This window comes from Aulonocara stuartgranti (assembly GCF_965226115.1).
Source record: "Aulonocara stuartgranti genome assembly, chromosome: 10".
In the NCBI taxonomy this organism is placed as follows: domain Eukaryota; kingdom Metazoa; phylum Chordata; class Actinopteri; order Cichliformes; family Cichlidae; genus Aulonocara; species Aulonocara stuartgranti.
The window spans coordinates 24,242,156-24,263,300 of record NC_138946.1 but is presented as its reverse complement, the minus strand read 5'-3'; the positions used below and the strand labels follow the sequence as shown (position 1 = coordinate 24,263,300).

The window sequence follows — 21,145 nt, the reverse complement described above, 5'->3', positions numbered from 1 at the left end:
TTAATCCTGGCATCTCTACCTTAGCTACTGAGTTTCGTGTTGTTGCCTGGACAGTAAAACTCTAGTGCTTTCCTCACTGTGTCTGTGGTTAATTACTTTTTTAGTATGGCTATTTAAATATCAAGTAGGGATTTCATTTACTAATCGCACCTTCAAGTATATTTCGAAGTTCAGAAACATTGAGGAGAAAGGGTGTAACGGATAACACAGAACAACGTACTAACGCTGTACTCTTCCGTTTATCCTGTAGAGGTCGGTAGCGTTGCGTTTCTGCATTGACTCTGCAGTAAAATTACAAGTAGAAGAAGAAACAGGAGGCGGAGCTGAGTGTTTGAAAGTGGCGGGCAGTAACAACTCCTCTTAGGGACCTGACTTGAGTAAAATTTAAAAAGTCGAGGAAGTTAGCGTTAATAATTTGATATATTTAAGGCTTAATGTTTATTTGAGAGCGTCTATCAGGCAGAACCAACGAATGTAGTTTTCGCTATACTTAATTAAACACTGGCTCTGGAGGAAACGTGTGAAGGTAACGTTAATGTCAATGTTTGCTGATAACTCCCGCTAGTTAGCTACGGTTAAGCTGTCGCTGGTTTCAGCTGAGCTAATTAACAGTCATCTTGATGCATTTTTGGTAGTGCTTTCTGTTCTGGAAAAGTAGCACCGCTAACTATGAAATGTGAATTGCTCGAGTGGACTTAAAGTATGGCTGCTGTTTGTGTCCTCCAGACAAACAGTTAAAATTTATCGTCAACGATACAACCCCCTCCGTGGAAAATGGTAGATTTCCACCAGGACAGGGAGTCATTGCACAGCTCTGTTTTGTTCCGATTAATCTCCAGAAGGGCTGAAAGCTGTGGTGCACAGAGACTGATCACGGAGTCGCAACATAGGAAGTCAATAATGGAGCAATTTTTTAGATACTGACACCACCCATTGTTTTATTAAGTCATTTTCACAAATAAGCACTTATGTAAAAAAAAAGACAACCGCATAAATGTTTGACACTCAGCCATATAAAGTGTGTAACCGTAAACTATCAGAAGAGATTTCTATTTTATTTCTAGGACGTTTTTTTGGTCTGTCAAATTGTCTAGCAAAAGTAAAGTCTTATATTTGAACATACAGGGAGTCCCTATTACACCACCTGCCTTAATATTGAGTACTCAGAACTTTTTTTTTTATTTTGTATAAATTATAAAGTTTTTTTTAAACATATTTGTTCTGCAAATATATAGTAACATGCCTTTTAATCACATCAGTGCCCAGCTTTTTTTGGTAATCCCTTCATTTTGTTGTTTTGCAGTTATTCATTGGAATATTGCATCATGACAAACGAGGATGAGAAGGTCATTCCGGTGCGAGTTGCCTTACGATGTCGCCCACTAGTACCAAAAGAAATCAACGAGGGATGTCAGTCCTGCCTCACTTTCGTCCCTGGGGAGCCACAGGTGCTCAACTGCCTTTCTTTTACAGGCATGCCTCACAATATATCAAAATCAAACTACACTGTGTTTTCGTTTTGTACTTACATTGCATGTTGTGTGTAAAAACTGCTGCATGTTTGTTTGGTTTCAGGTGATTGTTGGCACAGAGAAGGCATTCACTTATGATTATGTATTTGAGCCCACTGCTGAACAAGAAGAAGTCTTCAGTACAGCGGTTTCCCCTTTATTGTCTGGGCTTTTCAAAGGTAGCTTTTAACTTGATGCTTTTTAAGTGAATGTCTTAAGATTTAATCTTCTTCCTGAGACGTGATTATGTAGGCTCGAAAAATAAAATAGCTGTGTTTATTTTTTGTATTCCTTTAAATCTATTGAATAATTTTGCAGCTAATTATGCTCCATCCATCATGTGATGTTATTGTTACTGTAGGCTACCATGCCACAGTTCTTGCCTATGGACAGACGGGATCTGGAAAGACCTTTTCGATGGGAGGAACCTATACAACGGCTCAAGAAAACGAGCCATCTGTTGGAGTCATTCCTCGAGTTATCAGGTGCATCTTTGCAGAAAAGGAGCAAAGGACAGACTGTGAATTCTGTCTGGCAGTGTCTTACCTGGAGGTTGGTGAATGTTTTTGGTTTGTGGTGTGTATGTACAATAGCCCTATAAAGTAAAGTAGTTAAGGTTTTCTTTTGATTGTAGATTTATAATGAAGAAATATTAGACTTGCTGTGTTCATCCAAAGACAAACCTGCTATCAGCATTCGGGAAGATCCTAAAGAAGGCATCAAGGTGAGTGACTCGTATGTTAAAAGCAAATTCAAATTTTTTGACAGCCCACCTGAACCACATATGTGCATTTTTCTCCATCTTTAGTTGAACTTTTATTAAAAATGTCCTGCTTTCCAGATTGTCGGCTTAACTGAGAAGCAGGTATTTTCTGCCCCTGAAATGGTGAGCTGTCTGGAGCTTGGAAACTCTGCTCGTACCGTGGGCTCCACAGCCATGAACGCTGCCTCTTCACGTTCCCATGCTATCTTCACCATCACACTGGAACAGCGCAGAGGGACAGATAAGTCAGTTTGGCTCCCTTTTTCCTTGATAAAACATGTTTCATCTTATTGTCCAAACATTTTTTTTCTGATATAGACACAGAATACCTGCTCACAGTGCTCAGATATAAGGTGACAGTCATTTGAATTCTGTACATTTTCATATTCCTGTTATGGGTATTTGTTATAGAATTGCTCTAAATGTTACAGTTTTAATTTAACATTTGTCCAGTAAAAACTTTGCCTTGGTTTGTTATTATATTGTCAATCTTTGATTTACTGGAACCGTCTTTGGACACTATGTTTCTGTTATTTTGCCTTTGTACATCACCACAGCAGGTTGTTGTTGTTTTTTTGTTTGTTTTTTTAATGTAATCCTCAACATGAGGCATTTGGTTCTATTTCAAGGGGTATTATGAAAGAACTGTATGAACTGCTTAGGAATTAAAGTTGTTTTTGTACATAATGCCCCACTGTCAAAGTGTCAAAAGAAACTGGACAAGCTGCTTCATGACCGGGTGTTGCTTGTTGCCTCATTAAGAGATTAGGCAGATAAAAGATCTGGAGTTGATTCCAATTGTTGAACTTGCATTTGTTGGTTTTTCATAGAGCTGGGCGATATGAGATTTTTTCATATCACGATATGTTTTTTTTCATTTCAGGCGATAACGATATCTATCACGATATAAGCCAAATAACTATATTTGTAAGATTTAAATGTGCCGTTGCTCACAAGTAAAATGTGAAATAATCAGCAGCTTGTTTTTATTTAAATATTTATTTCCCATAATAAGTTCAACAGGGTAGATGTACTTAAGGAACATGAGACTTTTTCAGATAAATAAAAGGCAAATATTGCAAACTACACAAAAGGCAGCCGCTAAAGCGTTTAAGTTTCAAAATAGAACAAATGAAACAGACGACTAAATTAGCCTGATAAAAACATAGTGAATAAATCAGACAAAGAGAGAAAATGTATGAAGTTGCTGAATCAACAATCTAGTCCGTTCTTTAAAAAAAAAAACAACAACAACCTAATCCACTCACCAGCTCAGCAACACCAAAAGGACCACAGAAGGCACCACCACAACCTAAAACTAACAGCAAATATTCTTGTTTTTTAATGTCATTATAAGGTGTTTGTTTGTTGAATTTTGAGGTGAAAAATGAATCCATGTTCGAATAAGACTGTAACATGACAAAATGTGGAACAAGTGAAGCGCTGTGAATACTTTTTAGATACATTGTATCAGCTAAATTGTTGATTTACACAGAGGGTGGGCCCAGAATTTCAGTGTTTCTCTTTTGTAAGCTACTATAATATTTTCCCTTAAACTGGGTTAGTGTGTTTGTGCACGTCCTCATTCTACAACACCCAACAGGCATTTCCAAAATATTGCCTACTGCAGTCTGAATATTTGTACAATCCTTTGTTTCAGGGCTGATTCAGTTGTTTCAAAGTTGCATCTTGTGGATCTGGCTGGATCCGAGAGACAAAAAAAAACCAAAGCAGAAGGAGATCGTTTAAAGGAAGGTAACCAAGATCAGTTAAAAGTTGTAAGCCTTTAATGTGCGATTATCACGGAGACATGTGCTGCTATGTAAGGTGTATTAAGCTACATTTCTGTGTTTAATATCAGTACTTCTGGTCATGCCGTCCATATTTATGTGCAGGTATCAGCATCAATCGTGGCCTTTTGTCTTTGGGAAATGTGATCAGTGCTTTGGGGGATGAAAGCAAGAAAAACACCTTTGTTCCTTACAGAGACTCTAAGCTCACCCGCCTGCTGCAAGGTAAGCTTTGATGTAGATGGCCAGATGTTACATTATGGTCATTAGGTCAGACATGGATACATTCTCACTGTGAGGATTTTCAAAGTCAGTCAGGGTTTTATTTAGGTTTTCAGAAGGCTTAGATGCCTGGAGTCCAGGATTGGTGATGCTTTTATTTACCTTTAATCTTGAATTTGAAGAAAAATGCAAGAAATAAGACTCATAATTCACAAACATGAATTTAATTTGAGTTAAACTGGATATGTGCTGCCCTTTTCTTTTTCTTTAAGTGTTTCTTTGTTTTGCTCATTATATTCTCTAGCAAAACCAATTTTATTAAAACATTTTAAATCTGTCATATATTTTGTCCTGATTCCTTTAAAGTTGTATTTGTGGACTCTGCTGGAGTCGATAATTCCATTTTAAATCATTCTTATTTAGCTTATACCAGACTTTGGTGTGATTCCTCGATTCTTCCACTGTCTGAAACAAGACTTTTAAGGTCCCTTTCATATGAGGCCTTTAAGCCAGCTATGTTCTGAATGGCTGCATTCTGCAAACAAGGTTTGAACAGCAAGTGGAGGCTGCCATTCTACTTTCAGAAAGACCTGTATGACTGAGATGATCATAAGATGTTGTCACATAGGCCCGCTTCTACTTTCAGCAGACACAAACATTATGCCTTTCTATGGTAGGGCTTGTAGTATGTGGTATTTTCTTTTTTCCTGCTTGTTTCACTTCCATTACCATGAAAAACTGAAACATCTTCAGACTCCTTGAACAGGATTCGCATTAAGCTTAGGTTTTTATTTATTTGAGGGAGAAAAGCTACGGGTGTTCAAAGTGGTAACAATGCATTGTAGAACTTAACTGCACCCCTGTAAACGTATACATGTATATGTGTGTTTGTCCTCAGATTCTCTGGGAGGCAACAGCCACACTTTGATGATTGCTTGCGTCAGTCCTGCAGACTCCAACATGGAGGAAACCATCAACACGCTGCGATATGCTGACAGAGCTCGCAAGATTAAAAATAAACCAGTTGTCAACATCGACCCCAGAGCTGCAGAAATGAACCGCTTGAAACAACAGGTGCAAAAATGGGTGTTGGCCCTCATTATCATCAGCACTCAAATTACTAGTGTTGCAGTTTTTCATTGAGTGGTTTAGTTTGAAAAAGATTAAAGCATGTTCCAAATGTTTTCAATGGTACCCTGGTGTAGGTCCAAGAGCTGCAGGTGATGCTACTTCATGCACGTGGAGGAGTAGCTCCGGTGCTCTCTGGGTAAGACAGCTTTCTCAGTAAACCTCAGGGTTCAAAGAGGATGCCAAATAAATGCAGCCAGGATAAACATCACCTATAAAGCAAAAGGCCATAATAGTTGCCCCTGTTGCAGGTCAGAGAGTGCAGAGAACGTGACTAAACTGCTGGAACGAAACCGCGCTCTGCGGGATGAGAACAATAAACTGAGCAGAGAGCTGAGTGAGGCAGCTGGACAGACGGCCCACATGTTTGAGAAGATCATTATGGTGAGCCTAGTCACAGCAGCATCCTGTTATTACTGCTTATGAAAACAAAAGGATTGGATTTGACACGAACAAAAACAGTTGCAAATTATTTACAGTTGATCTTTTGACCTTAGTTTCTTTCTTACATTTCCACTGTTTTGCATCATCATAGTTTTTATATGCTGTTTGTTTTATTTTGTAGACAGAGCAAGCAAATGAGAAAATGCAAAGCAAGCTGGAGCAACTGCGGCACCATGCAGCGTGAGTTTGCTAAAGCAAAAAGCCAGCAAAGCTTTAGAAGAGGTCTCAAAAAGCTTTAACAGTAGCTGTGCTGAAATCTGTTCCTACAAAAAGCAGTTTCATTTTTTAATTTGACTCAGGATTTCAGCTTGTCAACAAATCCACTGAGTCACATTGATGTCCGATGGTTTTTCAGATGTACTGTAGATCTGGAGAAAGTGATGAAAACGCTGGAGGACCAGGAGCTCAAGGAGAATGTTGAAGTGATGAAGAATCTGCAAAACATCATCTTGGAGCTCAAAGTATGGATGTCTTCTTACATTACAATCCAGTCAAAGAAATATAAGTCAAGTAATAATAGAGTAAATTGGTGCTTCTTTTTTAAATAGAGAGCTTTGCCTGATGTTAAATATAGAAAGAAATGGGTTAAATAAATTTGATGACAACTTTCTTTTGCTGCTGTGTTATTAAACTATTTTGCAATTCTTCAATTTTTCCACTATTAAATTTGAATATTCTTCTTGAATGTTATGGTTTACTCCTTGTTTGCTTTGTCAGAATGAGAGTGCGGGCATCGCCGCCTCCATTGATGCAGTGGCTGCAGGAGAGGATTTACCTGAAGTGTCTGGGAATGGCAATAAATGTTCACCAGAGGGATCCCCATCAGTATGTTTTCAGTTTTGTTTTCTTAACGTATCTTCCACGAGTAGCAGAGCATCACATTTCTTTTATCTTGGCCAAACTAACTTGACTGAAGACTGAACCAGATGTAATTTTAGATGTTTTCCAACTCTAATACTCTCCAAATAGGATGCCACTGCCCTAAAGGACTCCCCAGAAGCCTTCACAGCCCATCATGCATTGCGGCAAGCCCAGCTCTCCAAGGAGCTGATTGAGCTTAACAAAGTCTTAAGCCTGAAAGAAGCATTTGTTAAAAAAATGTGCCAAAATGACAGCCAGCTGGAGCCGATGCAATCTGAGCACCAGGTCAGCATTACAGAGTCACTTAACTGTCATCTTACTACAGTAGACAAGTTTAAGCGAGGTGTTATTGACTGCCAAGTCACAGTTTATTATTGGCATTTTTAAACTTTGCAGACGTTTCCACTTGAATAACAAATTCTAAATGGTTTTATTAGTAGAGGCTGTCACATACACAGATCTCAAAGTGTAGTGCAAATACGTGTAAGCCATATTTCAAAATATCATGAAACGGTAGACACATTTTAATCTTTCGGACTCTCTTCCAGAAAAATGTACAAACTCTACAGTCTGCTGTGGATTCACTGCAGAAGGAGAAAGAGGAACTCGTTTTGGCCCTTCAGTCTGCAAAGAAAGACACCAACCAGGCTAAGTAGGAAAGCCCTTTCTTTGTTTTGGTGCTTGTTGTAATATACGTGCAGGTTCTTATACTTGACCTGACTTGACTCCACCATCCTCGCCCAGGCTCAGCGAGCAACGGAGGAAGAGACTGCAGGAGCTTGAGAGCCAGCTGGTAGACATGAAGAAGAAACTTCTCGAGCAGTCCAAACTGTTGAAACTCAAAGAGTCGTCTGTTCAGAAAGTTAGCAAGCTCATGGAGGAAATACAGGTAACGGTTTATTTTCCTTTAATGGTGTGTTGAATATTTTGTGTGGCATGGGTTTTGTTTTGTTTTTTAAACTGATCTTTAAATTGAAGTATGAGACAAAACAACACAGTTGGGAATTGTGATATAAACCACAGCTGAGATGCTTAATCTAACACTGAGTCCTGTAAAAGCAGGGTGTAGGGCTGGGCTATTAGTTAAATCTTATTTCTAATTGTGCTTTTTGGCTTTAGGGGATTATGAAAACAAGATGGTTGATTTTTTTATTTTTATTTTTTAAATCTCTTTAGATTCGTTTTCATTACAAAGTTCTTGTGATACCAATCCAAATCTCAACTGGCCTGTTATACAATACATGCTTTTATTTTAGGTTTAGAATTGCTTTATGTCATATTTACGTCTTTCTTTTCGTTTTAAAAAATTTGATCTCCTTCTTTACCGTTTTTGTGTTGGCTATTTTTAATGGGAGAAATACTTTAGAGCAGCTTTTTTTATTTTTATTTTTTTTTTATTTTTATTTTTTTTAATTACTTTTTCCTTCATAAAATCGCAAACTAACAAACAGTTTATTTGGCTTCAGCCATGATGACAAGTCTTGATGAACAAAGGCTCTCTTTCTGTCTAGTGAAAGCTAAAATTGTAACAAGATCACAAGTTGTGAACCTTTGGAAGGATCATTAACTGCTGCCTGCAGCTGATTTGTCTGCAGATCACACACGAGAGCCTGTGATCGTATCTCCATATCAGACAATTATAGTTTTTGTTTATATTAAAAATCTCTGGCAGAGTTTTCAGATATTGTTTTTATAGTCAGAAACTAATTAAGTCAATGTGATGAGAGCCACCATGTAACTGATGAGTCATTTTTGGATCATCAAGCAGCCTCAGTAATAGATGTAATAGTTTATCTATTATCTTTGTTCAGTAACATATTTCTCTTCTGCATTATATGGCACTTTGTGAGCATGCAGTACAGAAACCTTTTGTCACATGGCGTCATCGTGTGTACTCTGAGCTTTGTTTTTCTTTAAAGCGTTTGAGTAACTACAGACACAAGTTTCAAATGTCTCTGTGTTCTCACAGGCTATGAAGACCCAACGTACACAGCTAATGCGGCAGATGAGAGAGGACTCTGAGAAATTCAGGCAGTGGAAGAACAAAAAGGACAGGGAGGTACTGCAGCTGAAGGAGAAGGTGAGTAGAGATAAGACTCTTATGGAGACATAAGAGGGATGACTTCAGTTGTTGCACTCTCTAGCCTTTTCTTGTCAAAAACCTGTTTATTCTGGAGGTTCTTTGACTTCTGTAATCCGTTTATTTTGTATTTTTTTTGCAGGATCGTAAACGGCAGTATGAGCTGCTTAAACTGGAGAGAGATTTTCAGAAACAAGCCAACGTCCTGCGTCGTAAAACCGAAGAGGTGTGGCCATTCACTGTTGCACAGTTTGTTTTTTACCATTTGAAATTTTTGTGTTCATAGGGTTGAAGAATCACTGGAAAAGGTTTGTAGCTGTTTATGAGGTGCTCTTTTTTTTGCTTAAAGGCTGCAGCTGCAAACAAGAGATTAAAAGATGCTCTACAGAAGAGAAGTGAGGTAGCAGAGAAGCGCAAAGATGCCCAGAACAAAGGCATGGAGGGAGCAGCTGCGAGAGTGAAGGTAGAAAAACATGATTCTTGAGAAATGGTCAAATATTTTGTGTTGGAGATAACTCGGACTTAAAGTTTCACAATATGAACCGTTTTCCTTTTCTGTCATCAGACATGGTTTCTCAACGAGGTGGAGGTGATGGTTAGCACGGAGGAGGCCCGGCGCCATCTCAATGATCTTCTGGAGGACAGGAAGGTTTTGGCTCAGGAGATCAACCACCTCAAACAGCAGCTGGAGGCTGGGGAGAGGCCGGCTCCCAAAATCAGGGTGAGCTGACACATCTGTACAGTTGTTATAGAAAACGAAACATGCAGCAAGGCCCTGTTTCAGTGCCAGGTTTGGCTAACAACACTGAGTTTGATAACCCTGGGATTAGCTGGGTTTAAGATCTAAGCTGGTTACTGTGGAAACGGACTCTTTGACGGGCTTTCTTTTGCAAACTTTGGTGTTTCTCTCTGACTCTGCCCTCTGGCTACACCTGAACCAGCTGTCTGACACTGTTTAATATCCTCATTCACAAAGTGGCTATCAAAGATCAGAGTGGAGCCAATTAAGCTACAGAAGTTTACATTTTTACACACGCTGAAATCTCAAGAACACGTTAGCTTGCCGTTTGTTTGCTAAAGTTTTTTTTAAGTAACATGAGCAGTTGAATAATAAATGAGTGATAGAAGGACAGAGACAGTTGTCATTACACTGTATATTTATAATCGCCTCAGGATAAAATCTTTAGTGTCTAACTCTGTTTCTCTAGATAGAAACAGAGCTGTGTAAGTGTTTAAACATGTAACACGCTGATCAATAATCAACCATTTGTTGTGTTGTAATCGCTCACAATGATGGAAAAATGTCTGTCACAGTTGAGATCTTCCAGATGAAGCTGAATGATTCTTAAATATGTTTGTGACCTTTTAAATTCAGACTGCAGCAGGCAGCATTCAATAAATCGGCCTTTAAATGATGTTAAACAATATTTTGAAAGGTACAATGTGTGAAATTCAAAGACTGAACTCATCTGAACAGATGAGAACCACAGATTCAGACCGGATGAGGACCAGATCCAATTTAGATGTGGTTATTTTCCAGCTCATCGTGTCCATTTTGGATCCATTCACAGTGACTTATTTACATGAGTTAAATGCAAAACCAACTTGCTTAACTCTTAGTTTTAATAGCAACTCTGTAAACATCTCTGCTACAGCAGAGACAGCCATCATCTATCAGTGAACTCTGATTGGCTATAATTATAAACATTCCTCTGGGGACCATTAAAGCAGAGTTTGTCTATAAATCTAATTAAGTGTTTTCTTTTTTAAATAAAATAGTTAAAGTGACATGGATGCAGAGAAATGTGGTTAAATCATTTACTTTATGTCATCTCTCCATGCAGCGTCGGACACTGATCATATCTGAACTGGAGAGCCAGGGGGCGCTGGAAACCCCTCTGACGAAACAGGTGGAGAACCTGGAGACAGAAATTGGCCTCAGGTGAGTCATGAAAACCAGCCAAACAAGACACCTCAGTCTGTCAAAACCAGACAGTATAATAGAATAGAATAGAATTCAACTTTATTGTCATTGCACATGCACAGGTACAGGGCAACGAAATGCAGTTTGCATCCATCCAGAAGTGCTTTAGTGATATAGATATATTACAATATATATTAGCAATAATATAGATATGTGAGTATATTACAGAAATGGATCTATTATGGTATGTTATAATGTACACGGTATGAAGTATGTTGTGAATATTCTATAACTATAAGTATGTACAGGCTGTAGTGAGTACAAGCTATGTACAGGATATGAACAGGATATAAATATGAAAAACTATACAGAATATGAAATAAATAACTTTACAGAATCTGGGATATACAGCTATACAGAAATGGGAACTATGCAAGTTGTAAACAGTTGTAGGATTAAAGATTATCGAATGTACAGAATGATTATTTACAGAGCTATACAGTAGTGCAGTTAAGATAAGTGAGGGTGTAGATAGTTTCTACAGAGGCTATATAAAGTGCTAGTGGTTGTGAGTGGTGGTTCACTCCATGTTATTATTGTGTTTGAGGGTACAGTTGTCCATTGTGGGTGTGTGTATGTTCAGTCCATGAGTTTAACGTGGGTCAGATGTCAGGAGGCAGAGTTCAGGAGTCTGACAGCTGTGGGGAAGAAGCTGTTCCGGTACCTGGTGGTCTTAGTCCGGAGGCTCCTGTAGCGCCTCCCAGAGGGCAGGAGGGTGAAGAGTCCATGTGATGGGTGACTGGGGTCTTTGATGATTTTCCCAGCCCTTTTCAGACACCGCTTCCTGTAGATGTCTTTTATGGCAGGAAGTGGTGCTCCGGCGATGCGCTGGGCAGTTTTCACGACCCTCTGCAACGCCTTCCGGTCCGAGGCAGAGCAGTTCCCGTACCAGACTGTTATACAGTTGGTCAGGATGCTCTCGATGGTGCAGCGATAGAAGTTCACCAGGATGTCTGAGGACAGGTGGTTCTTCCTCAGAGTCCTCAAGAAGAAGAGGCGCTGGTGAGCCTTCTTGACCAGCTTGGAGCAGTTGGTCGTCCAGGTGAGATCCTCGGAGATGTGGACTCCCAGGAACTTGAAGCTGCTCACACGCTCCACAGCCGTCCCCTTAATGTGGATGGGTGGATGTGGGTCAGCATTCCTCCTGTAGTCCACGATGAGCTCCTTGGTCTTCTCAGTGTTAAGCAGCAGGTTGTTTGTGTCGCACCACTCAGCCAGACGATCCACCTCCTCCCTGTAGGCGGCCTCATCGTTGTCACTGATGAGGCCAATCACCGTGGTGTCATCTGCAAACTTAATGATGGTGTTGGAACCATCAGCAGGTCTGCAGTCGTGGGTGAAGAGGGAGTAGAGGAAAGGGCTCATCACACAGCCTTGTGGTACACCGGTGTTCATTGTGATGGTAGATGAGCAGCGGTTATCCAGCCGGACATGTTGGGGGCGGTTGGTCAGGAAGTCCAGTAACCATTTGCAGATGAGGGAACTGATGCCCAGGTCTGTCAGTTTCCTGATGAGTTGTGAGGGGTGGATTGTATTGAATGCTGAACTGAAGTCTATAAACAGCATTCTGGCGTAGGTGTTGTTGTTGTCCAGGTGTGAGAGGACAGAGTGCATTGCGATGGAGACTGCATAATACCTAGCTGCCATGACATTTCCTTTGGTTTGATAAGTTCCACTGGCTTCATTCTGTTTCGAGGCCACTTAGATGAGCGTCTCTGCTGCTGTCATCTTGGTTACAAAAGTGACGAGGAGGGGTGGGTCTGAAAGCATTGTAGTGGCTAATGACCTGTGATTGAGAAGTCGTTAGTAACTGAGGACATAAACCTAGCAGCAAAGTGTTTACAGAGGTGAGGCCAGAAAGCTGATTTCTCATAGACTTCTATAGGACCAAAAGCCTATGTGCCTAATTGCAACTACTGCCACCTGATGGCCTTCACAAAGAATGCAGGTTTTAGGCACTTGCCCATTGGCTGAATTTTTCCAACCTGAAAGTACATCCATATTTTTTACTGTCTGTGGTCCAAACTGTTTGTGTGATTTAATGACTATTTCAAGCAGCCCTTTCCCCCCCCCCCCCTTTATATGTGAAAAAAACTCTATTGTCTATTTCTAAGATGCTCTCTGTAATAAGTAATAGCGGTTTAAAAAAAAACAAACAAACAAAAAACCCTGAATTTGTTCACTGATTATTTCAGGGGTTTTTTTGTTTGTTTGTTTGTTTTTCGATTTTCCTTGAAGCCTCTCAAGCTTTTAGCAAAAGATAAGTTTGGAGTCCAGTTTATGCCAAACTTACACCAAACCAAGGGTTCAGAGCTGCAAAGAAACATCTGTTGCATTTAAGTACAGTTGTTGCAATTTTAGTAATAACTGTACTTAAATGCAACATGTGTGAGCTGTCACTTTATCATTTTAATATTGCAATAAATTCGCAAACGTTTAATATACTTCTTTTTCTTGGTTCATGCAAATAGCGAAGGTCAGTCGTGTAAATGTTGTCAACAACCAGTAACTTGGTTCTCTCTGGTTTCTCAGCCACAGTCGGTAGCTTCATTTTTCTTTTAGGCTGTTTTTCCAGAACAAACGATCACACATGCTGCACTTGTGGCCAAAGGTTCTGTACTCAAGCTAAAAGGTCCGCTGTATTAGCAAAATCCTGCTAACGAAGCTATGTACAAGCTTGTTTTATTTGGACTAAAATGCTGTTTGCGTTTGTTTTGTGCGTATATGCTACACGTTAAAGGTTTTATAAGATCTGCAGAGTGATTTGCACCTTCACAGGAATGCCCAGATAGCGGACCTGCAGCAGAAAGTTCTCGCTGCAGACAGCGAGGGACGTTTTAAGCAACGCATAGACAACATCACCAGTATAGTTGAGACCAAGTGTGCCCTCAAGGTCCTGATGTCAGAGGTAGATAAAATGAAATGAGAATGCATGCATATATTCCATGACCATAACTGAATTGTTTAATTGTACAATAGTCAAATCACTTAATGGTGTTTGGTTTTAGAAAAGAAAATCTAATATTTTTTTCTTTTTTAAGTTGGTTTCTGCTAAAACAGCCCATGCCAAGCTAGAGAGCGAGGTGACACAGGAAAAGGCAAATGCACAAGACTTAAGGAAGATGCTGGCTGAAGAGAGAAATGTCATGTCCACCATGGACATGGAGCACCAGCAGCAGCTGGTTGAACTCGAGCAGAGGCATCAAGAGAAGGTGCTTCATAGATGGGCTCGCTTTAGACTCAAAAATATTGACCTGTCGCAGCTCCATATATTTACCTTTCTACCTTGTTTCTTCAGGTTCTTTACCTCCTTAACCAGCTTCAGAACAAACCTATCGGTGAAGATTCAGACGAAACAAACTTCACCATCAAGGAGAGTTCAAAGGAGAAGGAGCTCCTGCAGCGCCTCAATGTTCAGGTTTGTCTGGACAGATTTTACAGCCGTTTGTGGTTTAATTAACTTTAGCTTTCTTTGTTTTAATTAATTAATGCAGAGTTGTGCCCAGAGCTTATGTTGTAATATCATTATAGGAGGAAGAGCTTGAAAAGCTACGGGAATTAAGCGAGCAGAACCAGAAACTGGTGGAGCAGAATGAAGAGTACAGACGGGTAATGGTGTTTTTTGTTGTTGTTGTTCTTTTTTTCCCTCCAATGTCATTATATTTCTGTTGTCATGACTAGCCAGTTGTTCAGCCAGTTAAGTATGGCAGTCTGAGTGTTTTCTCTTATTAATTTTTTAAAGCAATCAATTGCAGCAGATGGCGGCCCCTCCCTGAGCCTGGCTCTGCCAGAGGTTTCTTTCTGTTAAAAAGGGAGTTTTTCTTTCCCACTGTTGCCAAGTGCTTGCTCAAAAGGGAAATTTCTGATTACTCGGGTTTTCTCTCTACTATGGTTGGGTTTTTCCTTACAATATAAAGCGCATTGAGGTGACTGTTGTTTTGGTGTTTTATAAATAAAATTAAGTGGAATTATTTAAGGCCCCCCTAAAGACGTTCATGCAATCCTGATTATGTCCTTATCTCTACATATTTTGCATCATACTAGTCTTTGATTGTTATTGACGAGGGCGCTAAGTGCTGCAGTGGAGACAGAGTAGACTACAGTTACTACCTGTATGCTGGAAATGTTGAAAAAAGTGTTTGCCTAGATGAAAAGAAACCCTGTCATAAAGAAAGTATTTGTGTAATTTCACTCACTGCCAGAAGGAAGAAATAAAAGTTCTGCAGTGCAGGTTTGAATAGTGAAAAGCAAAAAAAAGCATTGCAATTCTCTTCACCTAAGTTATATGACTAACCTAAACCTGCCCGTGTCTGCAGAAACTCTCAATGGTGCACCTGGCAAGTGAGAAGAAAATCCTTGTGCCTAAAACCAACAAAGAAAACAACCCAGATGATTCGTTTGAGTACGTCCCTCCAAAGGTAAGTTTTTCTTGCAGATTTACTTGAAGTAGCTTCAATTTATGATTATTTGAACATAACATGGTGCTTTCTCTGTAGCCTAAATCAAGGCGCTTTACCACAGCTAAAGCGCAGCTGAATGCGACCATCAACATCGAAGAGCTGATGTCACCCAGCGAGGACGAAAACGAGGAGGAAACGGAAGAGTGGCGACCTGAGAAACAGGAGAGAGGACGCAGAGTCTCAAAGAAACCGAAACAAACCGGGGTAAGACGGGAAGAGGAGTCTGGCACTTTTTTTGAATTGAACTCCTTGATCTTATAGAAACAGACTGTCCACAGTGAAAACAAATCATGTGCATCTTATCATCATGTCATTTCTTTGAAAATGTCACATATTTCAGACCAAAACAGAAATGAAACTGTTTGCATCAGGATAGAAGGCCTATGAACCTGGTTTCTCTTCTTTTAGTGTGCGTGTAAAGGTCGCTGCAGCAACAAGCAGTGCAGGTGCCGCAAAGGGAAGATGACATGTGGGGAGAACTGCCAATGTGATCACGAGAAGTGTCGAAATATGGATAACCAGGTGCCCGCTGAGGCAGGTTTTTCCTCATTCTTGCTCCCGGTTCTTAATTTGGGATAAATAATGGGTTGTTGGTGTAGATGTAAAATTTCCGTGCAGATTTAGAGCTGCACAAGCATAGCAGTCACTCTTAGCTTTTGGGGTAGAAATATATAAGAATCAGATTTCACACCAGTTTCATGTATGAAAAATGTGCTTAAAATGAACTTTTACTAACTGCTTTAGAAGAGAATAAAAGCTCATATGCTGCAGGGCTCCAGTTTTACTCATTAATTGCATCACAAAGAGTTTAGAGATCAGCCACCGAAGTCTGGCCTGATGTACTAGAAACAACATGTATTTTTTTTAATGCAGTGAAAGAGTAAAACTGGATCCCCACAGTGTTTGGTTGTCAGTTTAATTTCAGGCCATTTCCTGCACGCTTCTGGGATGGATTTTTATAGTGTGTATTATACAATAAACATGTTGTTTCATAATGAAAATGATTGAAAACCTAAGAAGTGAAAATAAGACTCAGAACTGAAGTGAATGTTAGCCTAAGAGGTGTGTTTCTGTGTAGTCAGGTCTGGCTTTCACTGCCCAGCATATTTCTATCAGTGAGCATTGTTCTGAATTTGGGACTGTTCATTATTTCAGGATGCAAGCTCCACAGAAAGCACTTCCCGAGACTCTCTATCTCTTCAGGATTCCAGTCCAGGCAACAATACGTTCTTCAAGCCGCCGTCTTGCACTCCCACAAAAAAGGTAAGAACAAGAGTTGACTGGCATGCACAGGACTTTGTACCAAGGCTGCGTGTGAGTGAATGTAAACATATTTCTCAGTTACATTAGTTAACATTAGTTTTCTCATTCAATGAGGCAACTCAACTGTAGAAATATAGAATTGCAGCGAGAAAAAACTGCTACAGTCGTATAAATCATCAGTTCTAAGATTTTAAGTATCAAGATAAGGGGGGGAGGATCTGATCCTTGAGAGGGTCTAAATGATTTAAGTACAACGAGAGATGAACACGTGGGATACTGCACCTTATTGGGGTTTTTTTGTTTTGTTTTGTTTTTTTAGCAATGTCAAAATGCCAAAGTTTTTTTGTGAAAAGTGCACCTGTACAGTTTCCAGAGGAATTAAGAGTGTAAGTAGCATCCAGGTGCTGATAATCAAATTGAGTTGATTATTGGATTATCAGTAGGTGAGAGCTCCTCTGAAAGCAGACGTTTAGGCAGTTTGCAGCTCTGGTCATTCTGGTGTATGCTAGCACACGCAGGAGAGACGTCATCAATGATCTTGGAGAACAATTGTTGCTGCCCATCAATCTGGAAAGGGTCACAAGGTCAACCTGAAGTCCTGGAAAATATTCAAGGCAGTTGCCAGTCTTCTCAGGAGTGGACGTGCCAGCAAATCCATCCCACAGTAAGACTGTGCAGTGCTCAGAGGAACTACTAAAAAAAACCCAGAGCTACTTCATACTCTACCAGCTTCAGCTAAATGAAAAGGAAGAAAAAACAGTGTGGCTTGTTTGTGTCTTCTCTCTAAATAGAGCACAGCATCACAGTTTAGCTTTACAGAGTTTTGTCTGAACAAACCACAGGACTTCTGCAACAATGTCCTGTGGTCAGACACGACCAAAGTGGAGATGTTTGGTGATGATACACAGCACCACGTTTGGAGAAAACCAAACGCAGCATATCAGCAAAAAAGGAGGGGACCTACGATGTGAGAGGCTAATAAGGTCATTTAGGAAAGAAGGTGGTTCTATAAACTGTTGAATCATGGGATGCATTTTTGCAGTTTTCCACAAACGGCTTCTGGATTTTCTTTGTCTTTGTTAAATGACTGGGTGTTGTTCATCTGAGGTTGTATTTAAGTAAGAAGACTTTTTTTTTTTTTTTAACATCCTGACACTTAAAATCGAGAGTAAACTTAGACTGTTTATGTCTTGCATGTTGCATAACCAGCTAACAGTGTTGTGCTCATTTACTATTTTAGGTGCTAAAAGAAATTGGAGATATGGGACACACCACCGCAGACTTGAAGGTGGCAGAGGAAGAGCAGGAGGACAACGATGATGAAGAGGACAAAACAACAGTCAGCTTCCTCAAGAAGAAGAAACGACTCCTGACGAGTTTCCAGAACAGTTTTTTCTCGGGATGCACTCCAATCAGAGAGGAGTCCTAATCTGGACACTAGCTGTCAATGTTTTTTAGATGAATGTTGTCCGTGCGTTTAAGTCTTTCTGTTTATATGTGACTAACGTGTTACTTGAAAGTAGCTATTGACACTTCAGTTTCAGTAGATGCTGATCAAAGAACTGTGAATAGCACTCAATGATTCACAATGACACGATCAAACTGTACATGACTCATTTATCCCCCCAAATAAACTCACTTTTCTAACACATTAAACCGGTTGTCACTACAGGTGCATAACATCTTCTTATGGATTAAATTTGAGTCCTTTTTACTGCGTACTATCTGCTGAATAAAGTTTTGAAGTCTATTCTTTTTCTTTTTTTTAAAGCAAATTGATGTTTTTTCTTTTGTAACTGAAAGATAATTTATTTGAATCCTTCTGGTAGGATTAATGTGGAACTTCTGATTTGTTTTGTTGTTGTGTAGGTTAAATTAGTGTAAATGATAGATGAAATAAATGTTTCACCAGGAAAACAGTATTCAGTTGATGCTTTTGGAAAATGTACATCATGTCCCGGCTGAGCAGTGTGAGTACTGAATGTATTAAATTCTTCCAAATCAAATTCTCAGGTGGAGAATAAGCACTTATCAAGATGCCAAGTCATGTATTGCATGAAAACATTGTGATGTCAAGTTTTGTTGTTGCTTTTCTCCAGTCCACACATCCGAGTGCCTCAGCTGAGAGCAATCTTAGGTTTGTTTGTTTAACTGGTTCATCAAAGCAACTCCTGGTCAGATCTCATATGGTCATGGGGGGTTGTACAAAAACATTATGTACTGTGATACACAGGCATGAACAATGAATCCTTTAAGTATACAAAGGACGAGGCTTTTAGATTTGTACTGTCACCTCAGACACCACATATGAATTCTCATACCCATGTTTCATTACCGTATGTAAGGCTGTCTTTGCTGAAGAAATGAAAATGTGCAGAAAAGAGACCACGACCAACATATAGATGACAAGTTGTGACTTTTTAACACAGATATGCTCATTTATTTTCAGCAGATTAAATAATTGACCCTCCCTCTCCGGACAGCTGACAACAGCTAAACAACAACTGGTTATATACCAACACTTCCCCTGGGATTAACAGTTTGATTCACTTCTCAGATCAGTTTTGAGAGTTTATTCACTAAGTGTCTAAATCCAACATTATTTGAGCTACTTCAAAGAATGTTTCACTAATAGCAGCTAACAGTGGATAACAGCAGCAAAAACAGGAGCACTTACAGACAGAAGTTCAGGATATCCTCAATAACTCACCTCTCTGAGCTCTGTTTCATTATCCTTTCAGCACTCGCTGCGGAGCTGTCAAGAAGCACTGAAAGGGGGGGAAACAAAAGAAGACACGATAGCAACAGGTGCATGTGCAAGCACAAAAACATACATTAGAATATAATTGTTATATTTTAAAAAAGGCTCTGACTCTGGTACTTTAGAGCTTTTATTGACTCATTAAAGTGCAATGCTCTCAATTTGGAGCTATTCTGAGGACACGTGTGTCCACAATCCTGCATGTTATATCTGATTATTGAAGACAGAAAAGAAGTCTGATCATCAAAACAAGCTGGGCAGGGACTAGCAAACATTTGTCCCAGGGGTCTGTAACTTGATGATCCAGACATCATGAAAGGATCCATCTGACCTACATGTAGATACCACACTCATCTTCTTGTTGCATTTTTTCTGAGCCAAAATAATTGAATAATCTAGTCATATTTTAAGATTTGTGAAAACAGCTTTTGGCTACAATGTCATATTGAATCACGTTCAGTATGACATCACACTAATCAAAGATCTTTAGGTACTTATAGTAGTTTTTACTTTGGGCACACACAAAGTCCCGATGACAGCGTCAGTGCAGGATCTGAGTATGAGCTGGCAGATGATGAAACTGCGGTGAACAATAAGTCTGGAAAACTGGATGTTCCTTGGTAAAGATTATAAAGTGGGTAAAACGAACATGCCAAAAGCAAACTGTCACAAGCTGAACGGAAAGAAGCAACAAATTGCAAAGAGAATATCCACTGATCCCAAAGCCAATTCCAGCACAAAACCAAGTTCAGCACAATTTTTCATGGAGATCACCGATTTAACAGTTAAATGTCTCATAAGGTGCTTCAAAGTTCTCCTCTTGGAACATTTTCATCCGATCTAGAAGCTCTTATGGGATGTTATTGGCCATGACAGCTGCTTCCCAGGCCAAATGAATTACAAGACAAAGCATCACTGTTAAACAGAAAAGTCTGCTTGACTTTTTTTTACCCGCCCCCAGATAAAAAGCATTCAGGCTAGTGCAAAAACACTTTACCAGAAAAGGCCACGGAGGCGGAGGACTAAATTACAGATTTACGCAAGAAAATAAATAGACGGGGATGAGCACGAAGAGGCGCATCTAGTTTAAGAGGAGAAAGATTTCATCAAGCCTCAGGGAGATGGGTTATGAAGGCTCCCTTCATGAATACAGAAGACATTTTGTCTCAATAACACAGCAGGATGAAAAGGAAATGAGAGGTCTCTCCCATTTGATTGGATTCAGACGTGAGAGTCGAGGACACCGAGGCGAGAAGTACTTTGAGAAACAAGAGGCGATGAGTTTTAAAGGCAGCGTCCTTCGTAGTGTGCAGCTGGCGTCACGTTTATGAATGGAAACTTTATCACACGTCCAAGTAAAATGCACAAGTTGAAGTGTGTCATTCAGTGTAATGGCTCCCTGCTCTCATGAAAACATAATGGTTTCAGCTCAGGAAGGTAATCTGAGCCAGAGGCCTGTTTTTTTTCTCGTGCACAGCATGCTGGTCACCAATAGAGGGCACTAAATGTCAGAATACAACTTCTTGTAATTAAGGTTACTTCTCATGGGGTAATCATGGTTCAGGGGTGGAAGTGTGCACCTGTCTACCTGCAGAGAGCGTCTGCTGTCAGATGGGTGCACAGTCAAAAAGTGTGTGGTACAGCCGTCACTCCCTTTCCTCTTCTGGCCCACAGCATCGTCTACATTTGGCACTATGCAGTTGGGATTTTGGAAAACTGGACAGGAGCAAAAAACTGCTCTCTGCAGTCTGTCTGAATGGAAATACCTCTGCAAGCACGGTAGCATAAATTATTATAACTATAATTAAATAAAATTATACATTATTATTTCAGAATTTTCTGATTGTTTTCATGAGATGTCAGGAGACATCACATGAT

The 21,145-nt window shown here is 39.8% G+C and overlaps 1 protein-coding gene across 2 annotated transcripts; it reads left to right on the top strand.

Moving 5' to 3' along the window:
* The first annotated feature begins 301 nt into the window (after positions 1-301).
* kif4 (kinesin family member 4) lies at positions 302-18,256 on the top strand. Of its 2 annotated transcripts, none has more exons than XM_082549508.1 (31): positions 302-526; positions 1,304-1,448; positions 1,576-1,690; positions 1,873-2,063; positions 2,146-2,235; positions 2,353-2,519; positions 3,935-4,029; positions 4,170-4,289; positions 5,185-5,360; positions 5,492-5,553; positions 5,666-5,798; positions 5,980-6,038; positions 6,214-6,319; positions 6,576-6,683; positions 6,828-7,004; positions 7,268-7,371; positions 7,464-7,608; positions 8,689-8,799; positions 8,942-9,025; positions 9,149-9,262; positions 9,365-9,520; positions 10,644-10,741; positions 13,562-13,691; positions 13,825-13,995; positions 14,082-14,201; positions 14,315-14,392; positions 15,100-15,201; positions 15,280-15,447; positions 15,652-15,765; positions 16,399-16,506; positions 17,747-18,256. In XM_082549508.1, the coding sequence occupies exons 2-31, from the start codon at positions 1,326-1,328 to the stop codon at positions 17,933-17,935; spliced, it is 3,714 nt and encodes a 1,237-aa protein (XP_082405634.1). In that variant the 5' UTR covers positions 302-526; positions 1,304-1,325; the 3' UTR covers positions 17,936-18,256. The 2 variants fall into 2 exon arrangements, with proteins under 2 accessions (XP_082405634.1, XP_082405633.1); XM_082549507.1 differs by having other exon boundaries at positions 15,652-15,777.
* The last annotated feature ends 2,889 nt before the right edge of the window (positions 18,257-21,145 follow it).